The sequence below is a fragment of the Ciconia boyciana genome, chromosome 2 (assembly GCF_034638445.1).
Source record: "Ciconia boyciana chromosome 2, ASM3463844v1, whole genome shotgun sequence".
In the NCBI taxonomy this organism is placed as follows: domain Eukaryota; kingdom Metazoa; phylum Chordata; class Aves; order Ciconiiformes; family Ciconiidae; genus Ciconia; species Ciconia boyciana.
In genome coordinates, this window is record NC_132935.1 from 110,884,501 (window position 1) to 110,901,937 (window position 17,437).

General features: G+C 36.2%; 1 protein-coding gene across 1 annotated transcript in view; it reads left to right on the top strand.

Annotated features, from left to right (window-relative positions):
- The window catches only part of SLC9A3 (solute carrier family 9 member A3), a 49,850-nt gene that overhangs the window by 16,227 nt on the left and 16,186 nt on the right, over window positions 1-17,437 (top strand). The window contains exons 2-6 of the mRNA XM_072851408.1: window positions 8,961-9,263; window positions 14,402-14,562; window positions 15,179-15,257; window positions 16,028-16,205; window positions 17,088-17,308. Of these exons, the coding sequence (XP_072707509.1) occupies window positions 8,961-9,263; window positions 14,402-14,562; window positions 15,179-15,257; window positions 16,028-16,205; window positions 17,088-17,308 (942 nt within the window). The remainder of the gene's footprint in view (window positions 1-8,960; window positions 9,264-14,401; window positions 14,563-15,178; window positions 15,258-16,027; window positions 16,206-17,087; window positions 17,309-17,437) is intronic.

Consider the following 17,437-nt stretch of genomic DNA (forward strand, 5'->3'; position numbering starts at 1 on the left):
GCCAAATGCTACCACACTTGCACTGCAGTGGGACTGCTCCTTCAAAAAAGAACTATTTGGCACAATTATGATAAACTGTACCTGACTCTTTAAACTTCATTATGTTCTAAGTGCTTATAGAGGTAATAGTTGCTTACTCACACACTTTGAATTTGACTTGGGGCTATCTTGTTATGTTATGACCTATCAACTGGGAACCTTGACCTGTATGTTGGTTGCATTTTTAATTGCTAATGTATTTTGTTAATTGTTCACCTACAAAGACCAGCGACCTAAAATCTCCTGTTTAATGAGCTCATTACAATGCTGTACACTTTGTAAATGGTGATCATTACATATGTGACAAATAAAGAAAGCTTTCTTGAGCTGGATAAAACCAAACTCAAACCAGTTCATCTAAACAAGTAAAATATGAAGGACTTTGTGCCTTGCTTAGGAGAAGTATGCCCAAGATAAAGTATGAATGGTATTAATAGTCATGTTCATGTAGTATATTTTAAGGCAGTACCCAAGGACCTATACCAAAAATGGCTTTTACTGCTTGTTACACAACATATGTATATTATATTTCTGAGTTTCTTCAGATATAAAATATCTCTGAGATATAAAATATATCTGAGTTTTTTTCAATAAATCTTTCAAATTTTGCTGGATTTGGTAAAGGTATAAGGTACTGATTAATAACATAATTTAAGATATGTCTAAGTAATATTATTTAGAAGAAAAAGAACCCTTTTTCTTTAAGGGTTTTGTACCACTTGTACATAAACAATTCAAAATGGCAAAATCAATGCATAAGACTTGCAGAATACCGTTGTTGCAAGGTCCACAGAACAGAATCTAAAAGACTATAAAGTATGCTATCAGTCTCCTGACCAGGAAAAAAACCTGAGCGCACTTTGTTGATAAAGATTAGAAAGGCAAATACAAGTAATAATGATCAGCTTCAGCCATGTCAAGTCTACTCAAACACTTCCTGGACAGACTAGAAAAGCAGTTCCCTAATGTTTTGAATCCTTGCTTCAACTGAACCACTTCTAGAACACAATGGAAGATTTTCTTCCCTTGATTTAGGCCTAAATTCATCTGTTAATAAGACAGGAGGTAGAACAGTTACTGGGTGGGTAAGGAAAGGACAAGATAGTATGAAACTATAAGAAGGTTATCTGTGGAAGTCACTAGAGTTTATTTTTTGCACTGGTCTTATGCAGGGTTTTGTTTTTTTTTTAAATTGCCATTGCACAAAGAGGTGAGGCATCCTACTGAAGGTTTCTGATGACATGTTTCCCAAGGCATTATCCGTATTCATGTAGATCTGGCTATTATAGTAGAAAAAACATATAATCTTGAGGACTAGGGGAAGGGATGAAATACAGTAATATCAAGGGCAGTTTCACTCAGGGACCAGTGACAAGAATTTCTACATGGGGTTGTGAATGAGAAGGAGAAGAGAGGTACACATCTATATGAAGTGGATACAGGATGACGGTGAGTCACCAATGTGATAATGAACCCAGGATGTAGCTGAACTATAGATTGTGATGGGAAATTATTAATGCTGTTGGACCTGCTTCTACTGTGACTCACGCAGAATGCGGTCCATATTTCTGATGACTCTGAGTCCACAAAGGTGAACTCCGATTGAAATAAACAGAGAAAGCTGCAGTGAAGACTGAAAATAAGTGGTTTAACAAAGTTTAGCAAAGCAAAGACAAGCAACAAAAAGAGAATATGTTTCTCTCTGTGCTTATATAATAGGAAATGAAGGATTTAACATTAAGGAAAAAACTATTTAAGAAAATTGATATCACTGTCACAAAGGAAAATTGATATAAAATAGCTGTGAACAAGTTCAGGCTAGAAATCACAATGAAGTCTCTAACTATGTGATGAAGCCTGGTGTGCCTTCACATAGGCGTAGCTGGAGCCAATGTGATGGTGTGATAATGGAGGGCCTGGCTACAAACCAAATAGCTCTTCTAGTTCTTATGGTCATAATTAAAATTCCTAGATCCTCTGTGCAGACTACATAAGCAACTGTAATTAGTTGGAAGGTATGCCTACGGCTATGCAGGCAAGAAATTATGTGTTTGGTAATGTGGCAAGGGTAGAAAACTTATGCAGTCAAGTCATGAAGGAGGTCTTAAAAAAGAGATCCAGTACAACTGAGGTCAATGCACAGGGATGCAAAACGGGCATGTTGTGAAAATAATAAGAGTTACAAGGATAGAGCAGAAAATGAAAGACATATGAGCATAAAGAAATCAAGTATAGCAAGTGCAGGAAGTTTATTAGAGAACTAGTAGGTGGCCAGGACTGTTGAGAAGTAAAGGGAGCTATAACAAAAGATAAAAGAAATATAAATACCGGAAACTTAATTATACAGGAAATTGGATCAAAACCCTTCTCTGAGTAGACGAGTGGAGTAAAAAGAAAGTGGACTTATCAGAAGAGTGTGCTCTTGAAAAATATATGAAATAGATAGCAATTAACACCAAATACTTAAGGACAAGTAGCAAGACCTCTGGAGAAATTTGAGATTAAAGCTGTAGAAGTATAAAATTGCCCATCAGACAGAAGACAAGGTGACTGAAGAGCGGAAGAGAGCTACCCTTCCTTAAAAAAAGAAAAATAATAAAAAAGAAACACTAACGGTCATTATTGTTAAGTAATTTTCTAAACAATTGCAACAGTGAAGTTTCCTAAGGAGTTTGTACTGTCCATTGTTTAAGAAACATTCACTATTAGTCTGGACTAGGTGATGTGCAAAATGAAACTGACATACATTGCCCTCAGCATCATGAGAGGACCACAGTGAAACACTACAGGCAGCCAATAAAGACCAGGGATTATATGAGACTGTTAGTAAACCAAGAGTTAGAAGTAATTTTAAAACAGTGGATTGTTCAGCTTCTTTTTAAATGTTGGGGAGGTCAGGGTGTCTGGATCTCCTACGTATACAGCTTAATGAGAAAAAAAAAGTCAAACACTAAGAATATAAAATAAACTTTTAAAGGAGTTTGCAGGTAAAAAACAGGGGGAAAGGGACAGAAAATACACAGTTCTCTGCATCTACACACAGTTTGTACACCATGAATCCTGCAATCTCTGCCCAGGGGCTTGCGTAGGCCATATCATGCATTGCTACAGCACTACTGCTTCTTTCTTGGTATGGCAGGTGTAGCTGGTTAGTCTGAGCTGTGATCACTATCTGGCTGCAACTAATGTGTGGAGATACAGAGGAAGAGAGTGGCCAGGAATGCATGCCTTTTAGGGATGGTGGAAGCAAAATTATCCCTTCTTGAAAATGTATACTCCATATTACATTTTAGACAGTGTGGTCATTCCCTAGTCAGGCAGACCGACATAACAACAATGGATTGGGACTTTCCAGAGGCTTTTGGACTGCATTACTGCCCAGCTATACTTGATCAATTTAGTTCACAAACTGGTATTTGATTATACTTTGAGCTATTATACAGGCAAGGTAAAGCAGATTTTTCCATGTATGCTATTGGAATATATTTCAGATTTATGATTTTTTTTAAGTAATAACACATATCTGCAGAAGACACTACTGAAAAAAACTGCGTAAGGGGTAGAACTGAACAGTTTTTAAATAGAATTGCCCCTCTATAATGCTAAGGACAACATGAACAGGTAGATAAGATAAGAAATGAAAATTTTGTGCTTGCCAGTCAGAGTCCAACTGCTGGAAGATGTTTAGAAGAAAGATTTTCCTTTGGGCAGAATAGTCTCTTGTGGAATTTATTCATGCCTTCTCTTAAGTAGCTTCTATGTTGTGCCATTACAGGAACCTGCTTATATACTGCCTTGGAGATACTATTATTTGCGTCTCTAAAGGAAATGTAAAGAATCATGAAGAAAAGTTTGCAGCATTTTGCTCTCACTTTGGTCAATGGCAAGGGTTCTCACTAGTTACAGAGAATCAAGTCTTGGATCTCAAATTAGAAGCACTCATGGTTTGATTTAATATGATAACTTCATCTTTATAAGTGAAAATAGAAAGTCAAAACTGAAAAAAAGACTAATAGCATACTATCAGTGCCTATTTGACCCACTAGCAAAAAAGCATATGGTAGACCCCACACCTGTCACTAGCAGTGGTAGGAGGAGTTAAGAAATGTTTGCAAATTCATATCTATGCTTTCATGGGAACTATGGAAATTATAAGTCTGAAAAAAGAGGTGAAAACTATTTTAATAATCTAAATTATTTTGTGATTCCTTGGATTTTATCCAAAGATACATGGAAGAGAAACTTCAGCAGAGAATTACGAGCATTATTATAAGTAAATTCTTGATTTTTCTGGATGACATGTTGCATACTGTGCGCATGCAGTAGATTTTGTGATTGACTGGGACAGTGATATTATGTGAAAAAAATATTTCAGTGTTTTCGGGACCTTGATTTTACAGTAACAAAGTTAATAGAAATGTCATTAGTCACTTGAGATAGTGTTGAAATGACCATATAAATCCGTAAATTTAACAGTATATTAAATAGGTAGTTTCAGATTTTTATTTTTGCAGTGCTGTATTTTCAAAAGGTGGCAAATCTATCTTCAATTGTTCATTTCAGCTGCAAACAAAGCACAAAATTCTAGAACTAAGTCATTGAAATGTTTTGCTTGATAAGCAAAAATCAGTATTCATTTAAAACAGGTGCCATTAGAGATAATTTGGAAAGCAATATGGGAAAGCCCTACTTCAAAAAACTTTTTTTGTGTGTCTACAAATATTAAATTACTTGAGCATGAACTGTACATTATCTCTTCTTTATTATTATTTTATTTATTATTCTTGCTATTTAACCAGTCCTTTCTGTCTTCATGTCATTTAGTGAATGAGAAAAAGGTTATTCTGTTGAATCATTTCTTGCAAAGCAGTCTCAGATGGCCTTAGAAAGCAACAGATAGTTCACTAAATGCTGAAGGATTCCTTCAGTGAACTTAGTTCCACTGAAGGATTTAATCTAAGTTACTGTGTTTTTAAAAGGGGACAAAAAACCCCTTACTTCTTAAAGTATATTTCTTTCTTTGAGTGAAAAGAAACTGGTTCCAGCCATCAAATCATAGCTTGCTAATTTGTTTTGTCTTTCTCATCAGATACGTTAAATGTCACAGTCCCTTTTCTTGGATCTCAAAGGAAGTGTCAGAAAAAAATTTCACAGGAAGTTTATACTATGTAATTGTTTCTCAATTTTGTAGAAAGCTTCTAATTCAGCGATGCTCAGCTTGAATTTAAACACAATTTATGCACTAGCCAGTCCAACCCACTTTCAAGCCAGGTTTAGCATGTACTGGATGGAAGGCATATGTTTAACTTTTTCACTAATACTGTGCCTAGACTTATGCAGATGAATTGTAAATGATAAATGTTAAAATTTATAGATCACAAGATTGCCCTGTGCACTGTTATTTCTTTTATGCCATGGACTGGCTACAATTTTTCTGTCTTTGCTCTTTTCCTCTGGTCTTTAAAATATATTCATGTACTTTTCATTATTAGCAGAAGTGAAACTAGGCTTAATTTAATCTCTGGGTCCCTCACAGAGTTATTTATCTGAGCAGCACTGCATGCTATTCTTCCTGATATTTGTAATTTCTTTCACAACAGAATAAAACTAAAGTCCTTGTCCATTATTGCTGGATTGTATTTTACTCCTCAGTCAGGTGAAATACCTTGTCATGCTAGACATTTAGATGTAATTAAAGCTTCCAATTCAACTTTGTCATGGGGACATAATTCATTTTGTGGGACTATTTCTGGATCTCTCCTAAGCAAGTAAAGGCAAACTTTATGAAATGAATGTACTAACATTATGTCAGTTTGTAACACACTCAGAATGTATTAGGGACATAACTTCAGGATAATTAATTGTTAAAAAAACATTAAGGAGTGAATTTGGAATTAATCTATTTCTATCTACTATAAATGTAATAACTACTCATAATGCACAATCTTGACGGAATATATTTTATGCACATAGCCAGAAAAAAAAAAATCGATCATTGTAAGTGCAAACATGAACTCAAACATCATCTAAGTTCCAATTACATCTTAGTCTAAAGCTATTTCATTGAATTTCATCAGTTGTGGTATTTTCCTTTTACATATTTCTATGTTTATAGACACTAGGATTCTGCTAATCATATTGCGTACTATCTGCCTGCAGAATTAGCTAGGCAGTTACCTTAAAACAAATACGGTCTAGTGTTCAGATTTTGCTTGGGCCAAATGCAAAAAAGTGAAGAGACTTCTCTAGAGCCCCGTTTCATGCAATAACTTTCCTGTCCACAGCCTGCATTCCTAAACAGAGTAGAAGAATTTATTGCTGATAGCATTAAAATCTGGTACAGATAATCAGTCAATTGGAGTTAAAGAGAACACAGACAGATATGATGTAGCTGATTCACTGGGAACATGCAACTTCTAGGAGGAGACAGTGTTATAACCAAAATCAGGTTGGCTTCCCACCACTCACTGGGAGAAACTGGTTTTGGTTGTAAAGGTGAGAATTCTACAGAATACGAACTTTTAGCTGGACATCGGGTTTTTTCCAAATGTCTAGTTCTGAAAAGTCTTCACAGGTTTATTTTAAATTTTTAACTTTAACTTCTTGTAGTCATGGCTTATCTGCAAACATAAGAGCAGGAAAAACAGACTTGGGTTAGTAAGACTAGCTCAGCAACATTTATTTTCAGGGATAAGGAGATAATCCCTACTTTGTGAGGTGATAAATTAGTTGATAATTCACTGACTGGAAATCCAAGGAATCAAGAATGACCAGTAGGAAAGACTTTTGAGAAGTTAAATGCTACAATTTATACATATGGAATAGTAGCTAGTTTGGGGTTTTTTATTGAATTTCTTCCTTTTTTTTATGCAAGCCCAAGGGATTTTATTATAAAGAGAGGAAACTAACTGGGAAAAACCACAGTGTTTGTTTCTATGAAGTGTTTCTATGAAGCGTTCAGCTATTGATTACATGACACAGATGATATAGAAAACTGGCATTGTTTAGCCAACTTCACTGAATGCAGTTTGCTTTCACGTGTGATTGCTGTTGTATTAATCCCTCTCTGAAGCTATGTTCTAACATGGCTTAGTTTTCAAGTCTTGTCTACAAACACTTAGGAACATCTATATTCATGCTCATTGTTGGTATAGGCAGGCCGTTGTCATTTGTCCTTTCGTGTTTTCCATTCTGATGAGGCCATGGAGGTTATACAACTAGTAGGAACCATTTTATTGTGGGGCTACTATAATGATGGGTGATGCTTCTAACATTGCCTGTGTAGATGCAGCCAAGATGAAGACAGACAGTTCAGGAATGGGGCCCTTAAAACACTCTAAAAGGTAACTAGTAAATGTTTGACTAGGACAAATACTTGGCTGGGAGGAAAAAAATGGTCTTTCAGTAAAGGAACCTGGTCTAAGTTCTGTGCATAGCCATGGGAAAGATTATTCCACTATACCTTAAAAGGCTGGAATTCTTAATAATGGCTTCTTGTCCAAACTAGTTTTGAGCTAACTTGCATTAGCATTGTAAAAGCTTCAACAGAGTTCTAGGCTGATGCTCAAACCAGGAGAAACTCGGTGACTTCTAGTGGAATTTTCTTCCTAAAGTGAAACTCACATTTTCAACACAAAGCTATATAAGTAAAATCCCATTTATTGGGTCAGCATCACAAAGTGCCAGGGTTCAGACCATCTGGGATGGATACACCAATATTCAAGACAAACTGAAGGAAAAGCTCACAGAAATCCCAAGAAATTCAATTAGCACACCTGTGTTTCCATATTATCAAACACCTTTGTCACCTCCTCCTTTTCCATGTTCCATCTTTCTTTGTAGACTTGACTGACTTCTCTCTGTTCTTCTCTCTGCTTTTTTTCCTTTTATCTGATAGCTGACAAGTGCACTATAAATATATGTTGCCACATATATTTGCAGTCTGACTTGTGTTTCTGTCATCTTGAACAGTCTATTTTTTCTGTCTTGGCCTTGCCATCTTTCTGTCTCTTTAGATTCACTCATGGCACTCTGTAATTTTCTCTCCCTCTAATTATTGGCTAGTTTAATAGTCTTACCACACCATACCATTACATATTTTTTAATGATAGATACCATATACTGTTCATATTTATTAATAGATTTGACATACTACTGTAAGATACAGATTTTATGACACTGTTTATACAAAAGGAAGTAGCCTGTTGCAGAACCATTTCCTACAAATATATCTATATATGAAGAAAGCACCACTAAAGTTCCCATTCCTCCAGAAAGCCTCTGAATTAACTGAAATCCTTACTAGGGAGATATTGAGGAAAAGGCCCAAAAGGGATCTCCCATGATATCAGCTCCATTCTGCTCCTGCTGCAGGCTACATTGTCATATAATATTCTTCATAAATTTTAAAAGACTTGACTTGAAACTAGTTCTTCTTTCAGCATTCTTCTCCCATCCTCCAATAAACCTTCTAGTACAGTGATCATTTTTAAAGACAAATGTTGGGAAGTCAGGTGTGTACTTTTAGATACAGAAATAAACCATAAAGTCATACATTTCTAGCACTTCTACCATTTCTTTTCAGTCTTGCACTTACTGCTTTGCACAGAACACCATCTTTCCCTAAACAGATCTTGTATGGAGAAGATAATCCAATAAAGGAAATAGATGTCATGGAATATTGGTTTCATATAAGTTGAAATATGTTGGGTAAGATCTGAAAATCAACCTTTTTATTTTATTTTGTAAGTGGCTGGGTTCTGACACTGTCTGTATCCTATGCATTCCATGCATGTTTTTGGGTCTAATAACAATGAAAGCAGGAAGTTTGTGTGAAGTAAAAATTGCCAGCTAACAACAGTTGTTGCTCAAATTGTTTCTCCATTCCATTTCTGACAAACTGTTTTCCTCTTTCCTTGCAGTTTTCCACTTGTCCCACAAAGTCACTCGCGTGGTTCCAGAGAGTGCTCTGCTGATTGTTCTTGGTCTCTTCCTCGGTGGCATTGTATGGGCAGCAGATCACATTGCCTCCTTCGCCCTTACACCAACTGTATTTTTCTTCTATCTGCTGCCCCCCATTGTTTTGGATGCTGGATATTTTATGCCAAATAGATTGTTCTTTGGAAATCTTGGTTCCATTCTTTTGTATGCTGTCATTGGGACAGTCTGGAATGCTGCCACAACTGGTTTATCTCTCTATGGTGTCTATCAGACAGGAATAATGGGTAAGTTCGATCTGTGAAGGCACAATTGTGAATGCTTCTGTATGCAAGTTGTTACATGGGTGATATTTTACAACTTAACAACTCTTTTTGGCAGAAAAATACAATTTTAATGGGAGCAATTTGTAATATATTTACCAAATTTAAGAATTATCTGAGAAATCTTCTTTGAAGCAAGCACAAAAGGGACTTGAACCTGTGTCTCTCATATTTCCCTGCTACAAATGTGTGTGTACACTCTCAGGATAAAGCTCAGGATTCATCCTGCTAATGGATATCTGGACAAAAATACACTCTGAAGGGCTTGTTTCTTTCTGCTGTGATAGAAACCTTCAAAGTTACTGTGAAATGGAACTGTCTTCCTTCAGTCAGCTTTAATATTAAGTAAGCAATGATTGCTGAGTGGGTATGTATGCATGAAACATGTCTTTTTGTCTTCTGAGGCTGGAAATTGTAACTGAAGACTTAGAGAGCCAAGTAGCACATGTAAGACACACTGTCTTAATTATACTACAATATAAGGGCATGGGGCTGGTAGAAGAGGCACGGAACAGCAATTTAATCTCCTCAGCAGGTGTGGCATGCACATAAGCTGTGTACTGCCACCTGAAGAACAATAATTCACATTGTATGTGGATTGCATGTGTTTTGAAACAGGCATCCTATCTATGTTTTTTTAGTGTCTGTACTGAAGAAGCTCAAGAGCCCTTCTAGGACAAAATTCTCCTAGGTTAGTGAGTTACAGAAAGTACTTACAGGGCACGTCTGAGTGCTGCTGAGAGCAGTACAGATATAGTGTGCTGCTGTGACTGTGCACTCTGCTCATCTGTTCTTGGCAACCAGTGCTGAGATCCTGGACTGAGTGGCTCAAGACCGCAAGGGGTATGTTGTGTTGTACAAAAGGCTCAACAGCTAGTCATGGGGCTGTTCTCTAACCACAGTGGTGCGAAATCGACTCAGAGCAATTTACCACAGACATCCTTTTCAGTCCAGATAAAAAGAGTGCCTCAAATGTCAGAAGTTGCAGATGTTGCAGAGAACATTTTTGTGATGAAGAATTAAGCTATTAGGCGATTATTACAGAAGATAACATAGTAGAGTTTTCCAGCCTCAAAACCAGCTCCCATTATCCAGCACAGGGAAGCAGCAGAATTTGGGGCTGGGTTCCTTGAAACTAAGCATAAGATTGGGATATCTGTTCCATCCATTTTAAGGAAAACCTGTATTGTCCTTATTTGAAAATCCCAGTCTGGAAGAACTAGACCACAGACTTGTTCATATGAGACTCATCTTACATAACTGCAGATGTTTGTAATATAGACATCTATGATAGATTTAGCTTACATTTTAGATATTTACCTTAGTATAACTCACATTTTATAAGTAACAATTTTTCTTTAGAAAATACAAAGGTGACAGCTCAGATGGAGACACTATTGGCTTTTATAGGTAGGTAAGATGTTTTATGTGCTTTCAGCCTGTAGGCGCGGTATATTGCATCCACAATTTCACATTTATAGTTAAATACAGGTTTTCAGGAACAAAAAAGATGACAAAGGGATATCACTATTGCAACAGATTGGACAAGGATTTCTTTCTTTAAATATCCAAGCCGCTTGGAACAATTTAAAAAATATGACCAAAAATATTTTATTAGCATCCTGTTCTGGGAAATATAATGAATGATGATTACTTTTTAAAATGTTGATAAAAATCATTAAAGGAAAAGCACTGACCTCTTTATGACATGTGAAATGGACAAGTCAAATGTTTTCCCAAAAATTTTAAGTGAAAAATCCATTAATCTCTTGCTCTCTTCCCAATCTGTAAACAATTCTCGACTAACTGTAAAAGCTGTATTTGATAGCTACATGTTCTGCTTCATCATTATGCAAGTCTTTCAGTGACAGTATATACTAGAATGCTAAGCTTACAGTTAAAGAGGAGAATCAGCTCCTACCATAGGTCACAGCTAAAGCTCTACAAGCTAAAAATAGGGAAGTTAACAAAAGCAAACAATAAACTGACCTGCCTGGCAAATTTAAATGTTTAGAAGGAGCATTAATTAGTATACTGTGGGGACCTGTCTTTACCACCAAGACATATTATAACCTACTAGAGTTCTAATTTCAGCTATGGAAAAGGCCAGAGAAGCCTGTCCCTGATTCAAACTATGTCATTCTCCAGCAAAGCTAAGTAGGACTTTCAGATATCTACATGATACATACTTACTAATCCAGTAAATACATTGTGTTGACCTCCAAGATGTCAGCAAGATCTGAGCACCACACTTTGTGGAAAGCCTTGCTGTTGTTACTTACTTGCTGAAGATAGGAGAACGCTTAGTTAATTTCTAGAAGAGTTCATAGCAGCCTCTGGTTGAAGTTCTATGGCATATTTTTGTTTCTACCCCACTTTTTCTACAATTGGAGTGAATAATGCTAAAAGTAATATAATTAAAATGTAGGAATGTATATCCACTACAGACTAAGATGAGCCAAAAACAAATTGCTTCCAACTTTACCATTGAATGGGCCTGTAGTCCTGTCCATCAATATGAGAGTGCATAATCCAAATTGGATTACATAGATTTCCTACATAAATAAACATAAAAGCTGCTCTTTGTTTGCATTCAATATCCTTACAGATATTATAATTTGCAGAAGAAAAAGAGAGAAGGTGATAATAACAAAGAAATCCTTCTTTAGAAGTCAAATTAAAAGATCAGCACCTTAACAATTAACTAACAGCCATACTAGTCTGCTTTCACAGAATAGGAAGAAGTATCTAATCCTAAATCTTCCTGGCTGATTGCACCTAACTCCAGCAGTTCACCATCTGCTGGAGAACTAAGACATGCAGCACTTCTCTGTGGAATAATTGTGGTTGTGACTAATGCTTAGAAAAGCTTTTCCTGTACAATCTAGGTCATAGCAACAACATGCTGAGTATGTGTAGAAGTCTTAAACTGGGCCCAGCGAACTTATCTTGCTCAGGTGTCACTGCTGTCAGTTAGTCACTCCAGACTCTGGTGAGCTGGAGGAAGCAATGGTTATGTATCATTTGGAAATAACTTGCATTATTAGTCTAAATAAAAGTCTGATTTAGAAACCCCATGCCTCTTGACACTGCTTTGTAGGAATTATAGATGTGTCCTAACCTTTCCATAAATATTTGCTCACTAGCTTTGCAAGTCTTCAAAGAATGTACCAATGATTATAATTAGTAACATATAAAAAAGATAAGCAATCTCAGTGAGCCAATTTATTTTAAAAGCTTACATTCTGTTGTACCCTGATATCTGATAGTTATCGTCATTGGGCTTGTTCCTTCCTTAAGCATGGCAGAGAAGGACAACATTTGATGGAAGCATTATTTAGATTCAGGTTCAAGGCCGTTCTCAGAATTTTTGGCAGACTTCAGCTCACTGCTTCAGCCCCTCTCTCACACTAAAATGGATAGATTCAGTTCTCATTCATAGCCAATATGTCCAAGAGTGAACAAGACTATTTCCCTTTTTGAAAATATGAAGTAGTTATACATCTGTGAAACAGAAATATGAATTTCTGTTTTCAGGGCCTTACCAAGGTCCCTATAAACTGTCTGGAAAACATTGTAGATGCATTGTAGATGTAGATTGGCAGACAGCAGCTAAGAGAATATGTACTTCTGCAGCTCCCCCAGATTATTTGCCATTGTCGTGTACCACAGGGTGTTGTCTACTCCTGTCTCTGACTGCCCATGTAAGTGTCCTTCTCTTGAGTAAATATGCCCATGCCATTCTGTATCAAAAATATTTGGAATCTAGCTTCTGTTTCAATTACCTTCCAAGCACTAAATATTCTGGATTTGAAAAATTATCTCATTCTTGCTAGAGGAGTGGCCATGTTGTTCTGGAAGTACCTTACAGGCAATATTGATACTCTGGCTGCAGCTACTGATTATCATTGTCTGACTCATGCTTCCAAATCATTTAATCAGATGGATTTCTCCCTCACCTGTAGAAAACATGCCTGATACAACTGTCTATTAATTTTGGGCATGGGTCTCTGCACTGTGTTCTAATGAATGAACTCAACATATTCCTTCTTTGCTCTTCCTCATATAATTTTGTGCTTCATCACCTCTTAATGAACCTTGCTTCCTCCTCCATCCATTAATGAACACAAAGGGAATTTTCCTGTTCTCTACCCTTTCAAAAATCTGTTCCCCAGAAAAAAAAGACTGGGACACCACTCTTTCTTGATTACATGAAGAGGGTAAATTTTGCAAGATACTTAGGAAGCTGAGCAAAGCAATCTTTGTGGCTCTCCCTTTTCTGTTACTTTTAAAATAATAGTGATGCTTGTCTCAGTCTGTTTGCACAACTGAACAAAATAACCTTAATAACTAAAAGAAGATTAAAAAAAAATTACATAAATACTGTGTTACTTTGTCACCAGAGTTTTGTAGTTCCAAAACTTTGGAAATAATTGCCAAAATTCCTAACGGGGCTACAAAACAATGTTGAGGTACATTTTAGTCCATCTATTTTTATGGTCCACTTGTGGACAATTTAACAGTGGCCTCGTGAATCATAATTTGGGAAGAAGTGGCTTAACTGCACCTATCAATGAATGTCTACTTGAATAAGGAGGCCACAAGTGGTGTTTAACTGCACTGAGTGCGGTTAAGCCCCACTGTAGCACTTCTTAGTGACCAAGAGTCGCTAAGTGGCCTGTGGCATGAAGTATTTTGGAACGTTTACTTCAGGAGTACTGGTATATTCCTCTTACCATCTTGTCAGTTCTCAGTTACCCTGAGATAATTTACTCAAGTTAGATAAACCATACCACACACAAATACAAAGCCAGTTTAGATCTGGAAATACTGATCTCAAGTGCCTTGCCATAAGAACAGGACTGTACTGCTCCCAGAATCAACTTTGGTCCACATGGGCCAATGCTGGATGCAACAAACCTTGTAGGATACACGGTGACACAATGCAGAACTTGTTAAGTAGTTTCTGTGCCATGCTTTACAGTTGATGCCTTAGGATCCCTGTTTTCAAGGATTTTGCATTATCTGTAATATCACAGTCTGTCACTACTATAGATAATACAGAGCTGACTCTGCTTATACTTATTTGCTTTTTTTTGAAGGCCACCTGAATATTGGACTGCTGGACTTCCTCCTGTTTGGCAGCTTAATTGCTGCTGTGGATCCTGTAGCTGTTCTGGCAGTGTTTGAAGAAGTCCATGTCAACGAAGTTCTATTCATCATTGTTTTTGGAGAATCGCTTCTGAATGATGCTGTAACCGTGGTAAGTAAATTATATATCTCAAAGTCACCCAAACTCTAGAGGGTTTGTTCTGAAGTGTATTTTCCCTTTAAATGAAATAATGTATCATCTGTGCGTATCTACTCATGGGCATTCTTTACTTTCAGCACTATCACTGTTGGTCAATTATTTTAAAAGCATTAGTACAATTATTATAGTTTATTCTCTTTTGTGTTCAACTTATTTTATGTATATTTAACCTATTTCAATCCAGTATCTTATTATTAGCATCTTATTACTATCTTATTAAGTATCTTATTTATCTTATACAGGTGATTAAATAAATCTGCCAAATACCTGGATTTTAGAGTGAGAAGTGCTTTAGAAAAGACATCTAGATGTAGCAATGCTTCTTATAGATAGAAATCATATTGAAATAAAAAATTGAAAGTTTTTTTTTTTTTAATTGTTTCTTTTTGCTCCGCTGCATTTTTTCCATTTTGAAAAATTAAAAAATCTGCAAAATCTTCTTCCTCCACACAGAATTTCCCTCTGTCATACATAAGTTCAGAATTCATAATGTTGGGGCCCATAATGAGATTATTTTAATAGGCTTAATTCAGGAGCAAATATTAAGTTAGTCTACTTTTCTTTTCAGGTGCTGTACAATGTGTTTGATTCTTTTGTTACAATAGGTCCAGAGAATGTGACGGGGATTGAATGTGTCAAAGGCATAGGTACGTAAAATTGAATTCCATATCACATCATTGATGTACACATGCAGACTTTTCAGCCCTTTCCCTTGTCACTCATATTCCCACACGCCTGTGGCATAGACGAATGTCTTAAGTGAATATTCCTGAATATTTGGGAAACTTAATCAGATTTGTTTTCTTCTGAGGAGACTGAACAAATGTGGAGTTCAGTTGTTGAGACCACCAAACTTGACAGCTATACATATTTTCTTTGTATTTTATAACACATCCTTAGTTTCAGCCTATGCTCTCCCTGCATTCCAGGAAAGTTGCGATTGCATATGGGCATTCTCACTCTTTATCAACTGATTGCTATCAAGAAACATTTGCCAGTGACTATCAAGAAATGTTATTTACCTAAAAATTTAGTCACTATTTCCCATTCCAAGCATGACATGATACTACATTATCTTATGAATCAATGTTTTAACAGTGACTTTGGCATATTCTATAATATACTTTTGGAAAAGCATTTGTTTACTGAATGTGGGAAAAAAAATTTTCAAAGAAATGTAGTGGGTTTTGAATAAGCCTAAAATGGTGAGGCTTAACAGAAAGTAATCTTGTTTTTTCTACAGAATGCTGCATTCACATACCAAGTGCTCAAAAGCAATTCATGTTGTTGCATTTTAGAAATAATTTTTGACGTTTCCTCCAAAATTTTCTCTGATTTGCTGGCCATACAATAGAAGAGAACTAGTTCAAACCATTATATTTCTACTGTTTAAGCTGTGTTTGGTTTTCTTTTTCAGTGTCATTCTTTGTGGTGAGCCTGGGTGGGACACTGGTTGGCATTTTCTTTGCATTCCTGCTCTCATTGGTCAGTCGTTTCACCAAGCACGTGAGAATCATTGAACCTGGATTTGTGTTTATCATGTCCTACTTGTCCTACCTCACAGCAGAGATGCTTTCTCTTTCCCCTATCCTTGCGTAAGTCTCTTTTTATTATTGCCTGTGAAGGGGCTGAGAAGGGAATATGGTTTTTAAAAACATTGAAAAGAAAGACCTAAATTATATAGGACAGCTATACAATATGACGCTCATGAAGCTTATGCTGAATATTACTATCTTCACACTGCAATAGATGCATAGTTTGCATACTGTCATTCAGCCTTGAAAAAGAATGCAAGTTTTCCAGTATCTGCTGTGCAACATTAGAACTTCCTTTGCAAAATACAGACTTGACTCTTTCCTTTGTGACTAATAATACTTCAATAACTAACAGTTGTCCATTTGTATTGACATCTTTCCCTATAATTTGTAATGAAAAATATATTTTTCTAAGGCATTATGTGAATGTCCATTATCTGCTGCTCTCACTGTCTTGACTGGCCTGTTAAGGTTTGCCTAAATCTTGCCTGTTTTGGCTTGAGTACCTCTGTAGTCTTTCTTCTTTTAGTATCCATTGACTCCTGGCATACCTTTCTTCTCAGTTTTGCTTGTCATGTTTGTAGATGCTACAGTGAGTATATTCAAAATCTGAAAATCTTACTGCAAACAAATCATTAGTTTAAGATTGTGTCTAATGTAAACAAGATTTAAACTTTTGCATGTAAAGCACTATGGTAATCTGAAGAGAATTAAGGTCTGTTATGATCTAATGAAATGCTGTCTTCATACCTCTTGGGGTCACCTCAGGGTGAATGTTTGAGATACACTTTTTACCTAGATTAGACTCCACAATGGCTCCTGAGTGTATTTTTTCTTAGGAATTAATGGTGGGATTTTATCACTATGTGGCAGACAGATGGAAATAACAGTAAATGTTACAACAAATATTTTCTGAACAATTCTTTTTTTTTTTTTTCCTAGGATAACTTTCTGCGGCATCTGCTGTCAGAAATATGTCAAGGCTAACATATCTGAACAATCTTCTACAACTGTAAGATATACCATGAAAATGATGGCCAGTGGAGCAGAAACTATTATCTTCATGTTCCTGGGAATTTCAGCTGTAAATCCAAAAATCTGGACTTGGAATACAGCTTTTATTCTGTTGACTCTGGTCTTCATCTCAGTATATAGAGTTATTGGTAAGGGGATGATCTTCTTCCTGTCCTTGCATTGTATAGTTGATGCACTCACATATTCTTTTGCCAAAAAAAAAAAAAAAAAAATTGGGAGTTCTAGACTTGTTCCTTTTAAAATAGTCCATTTATTTT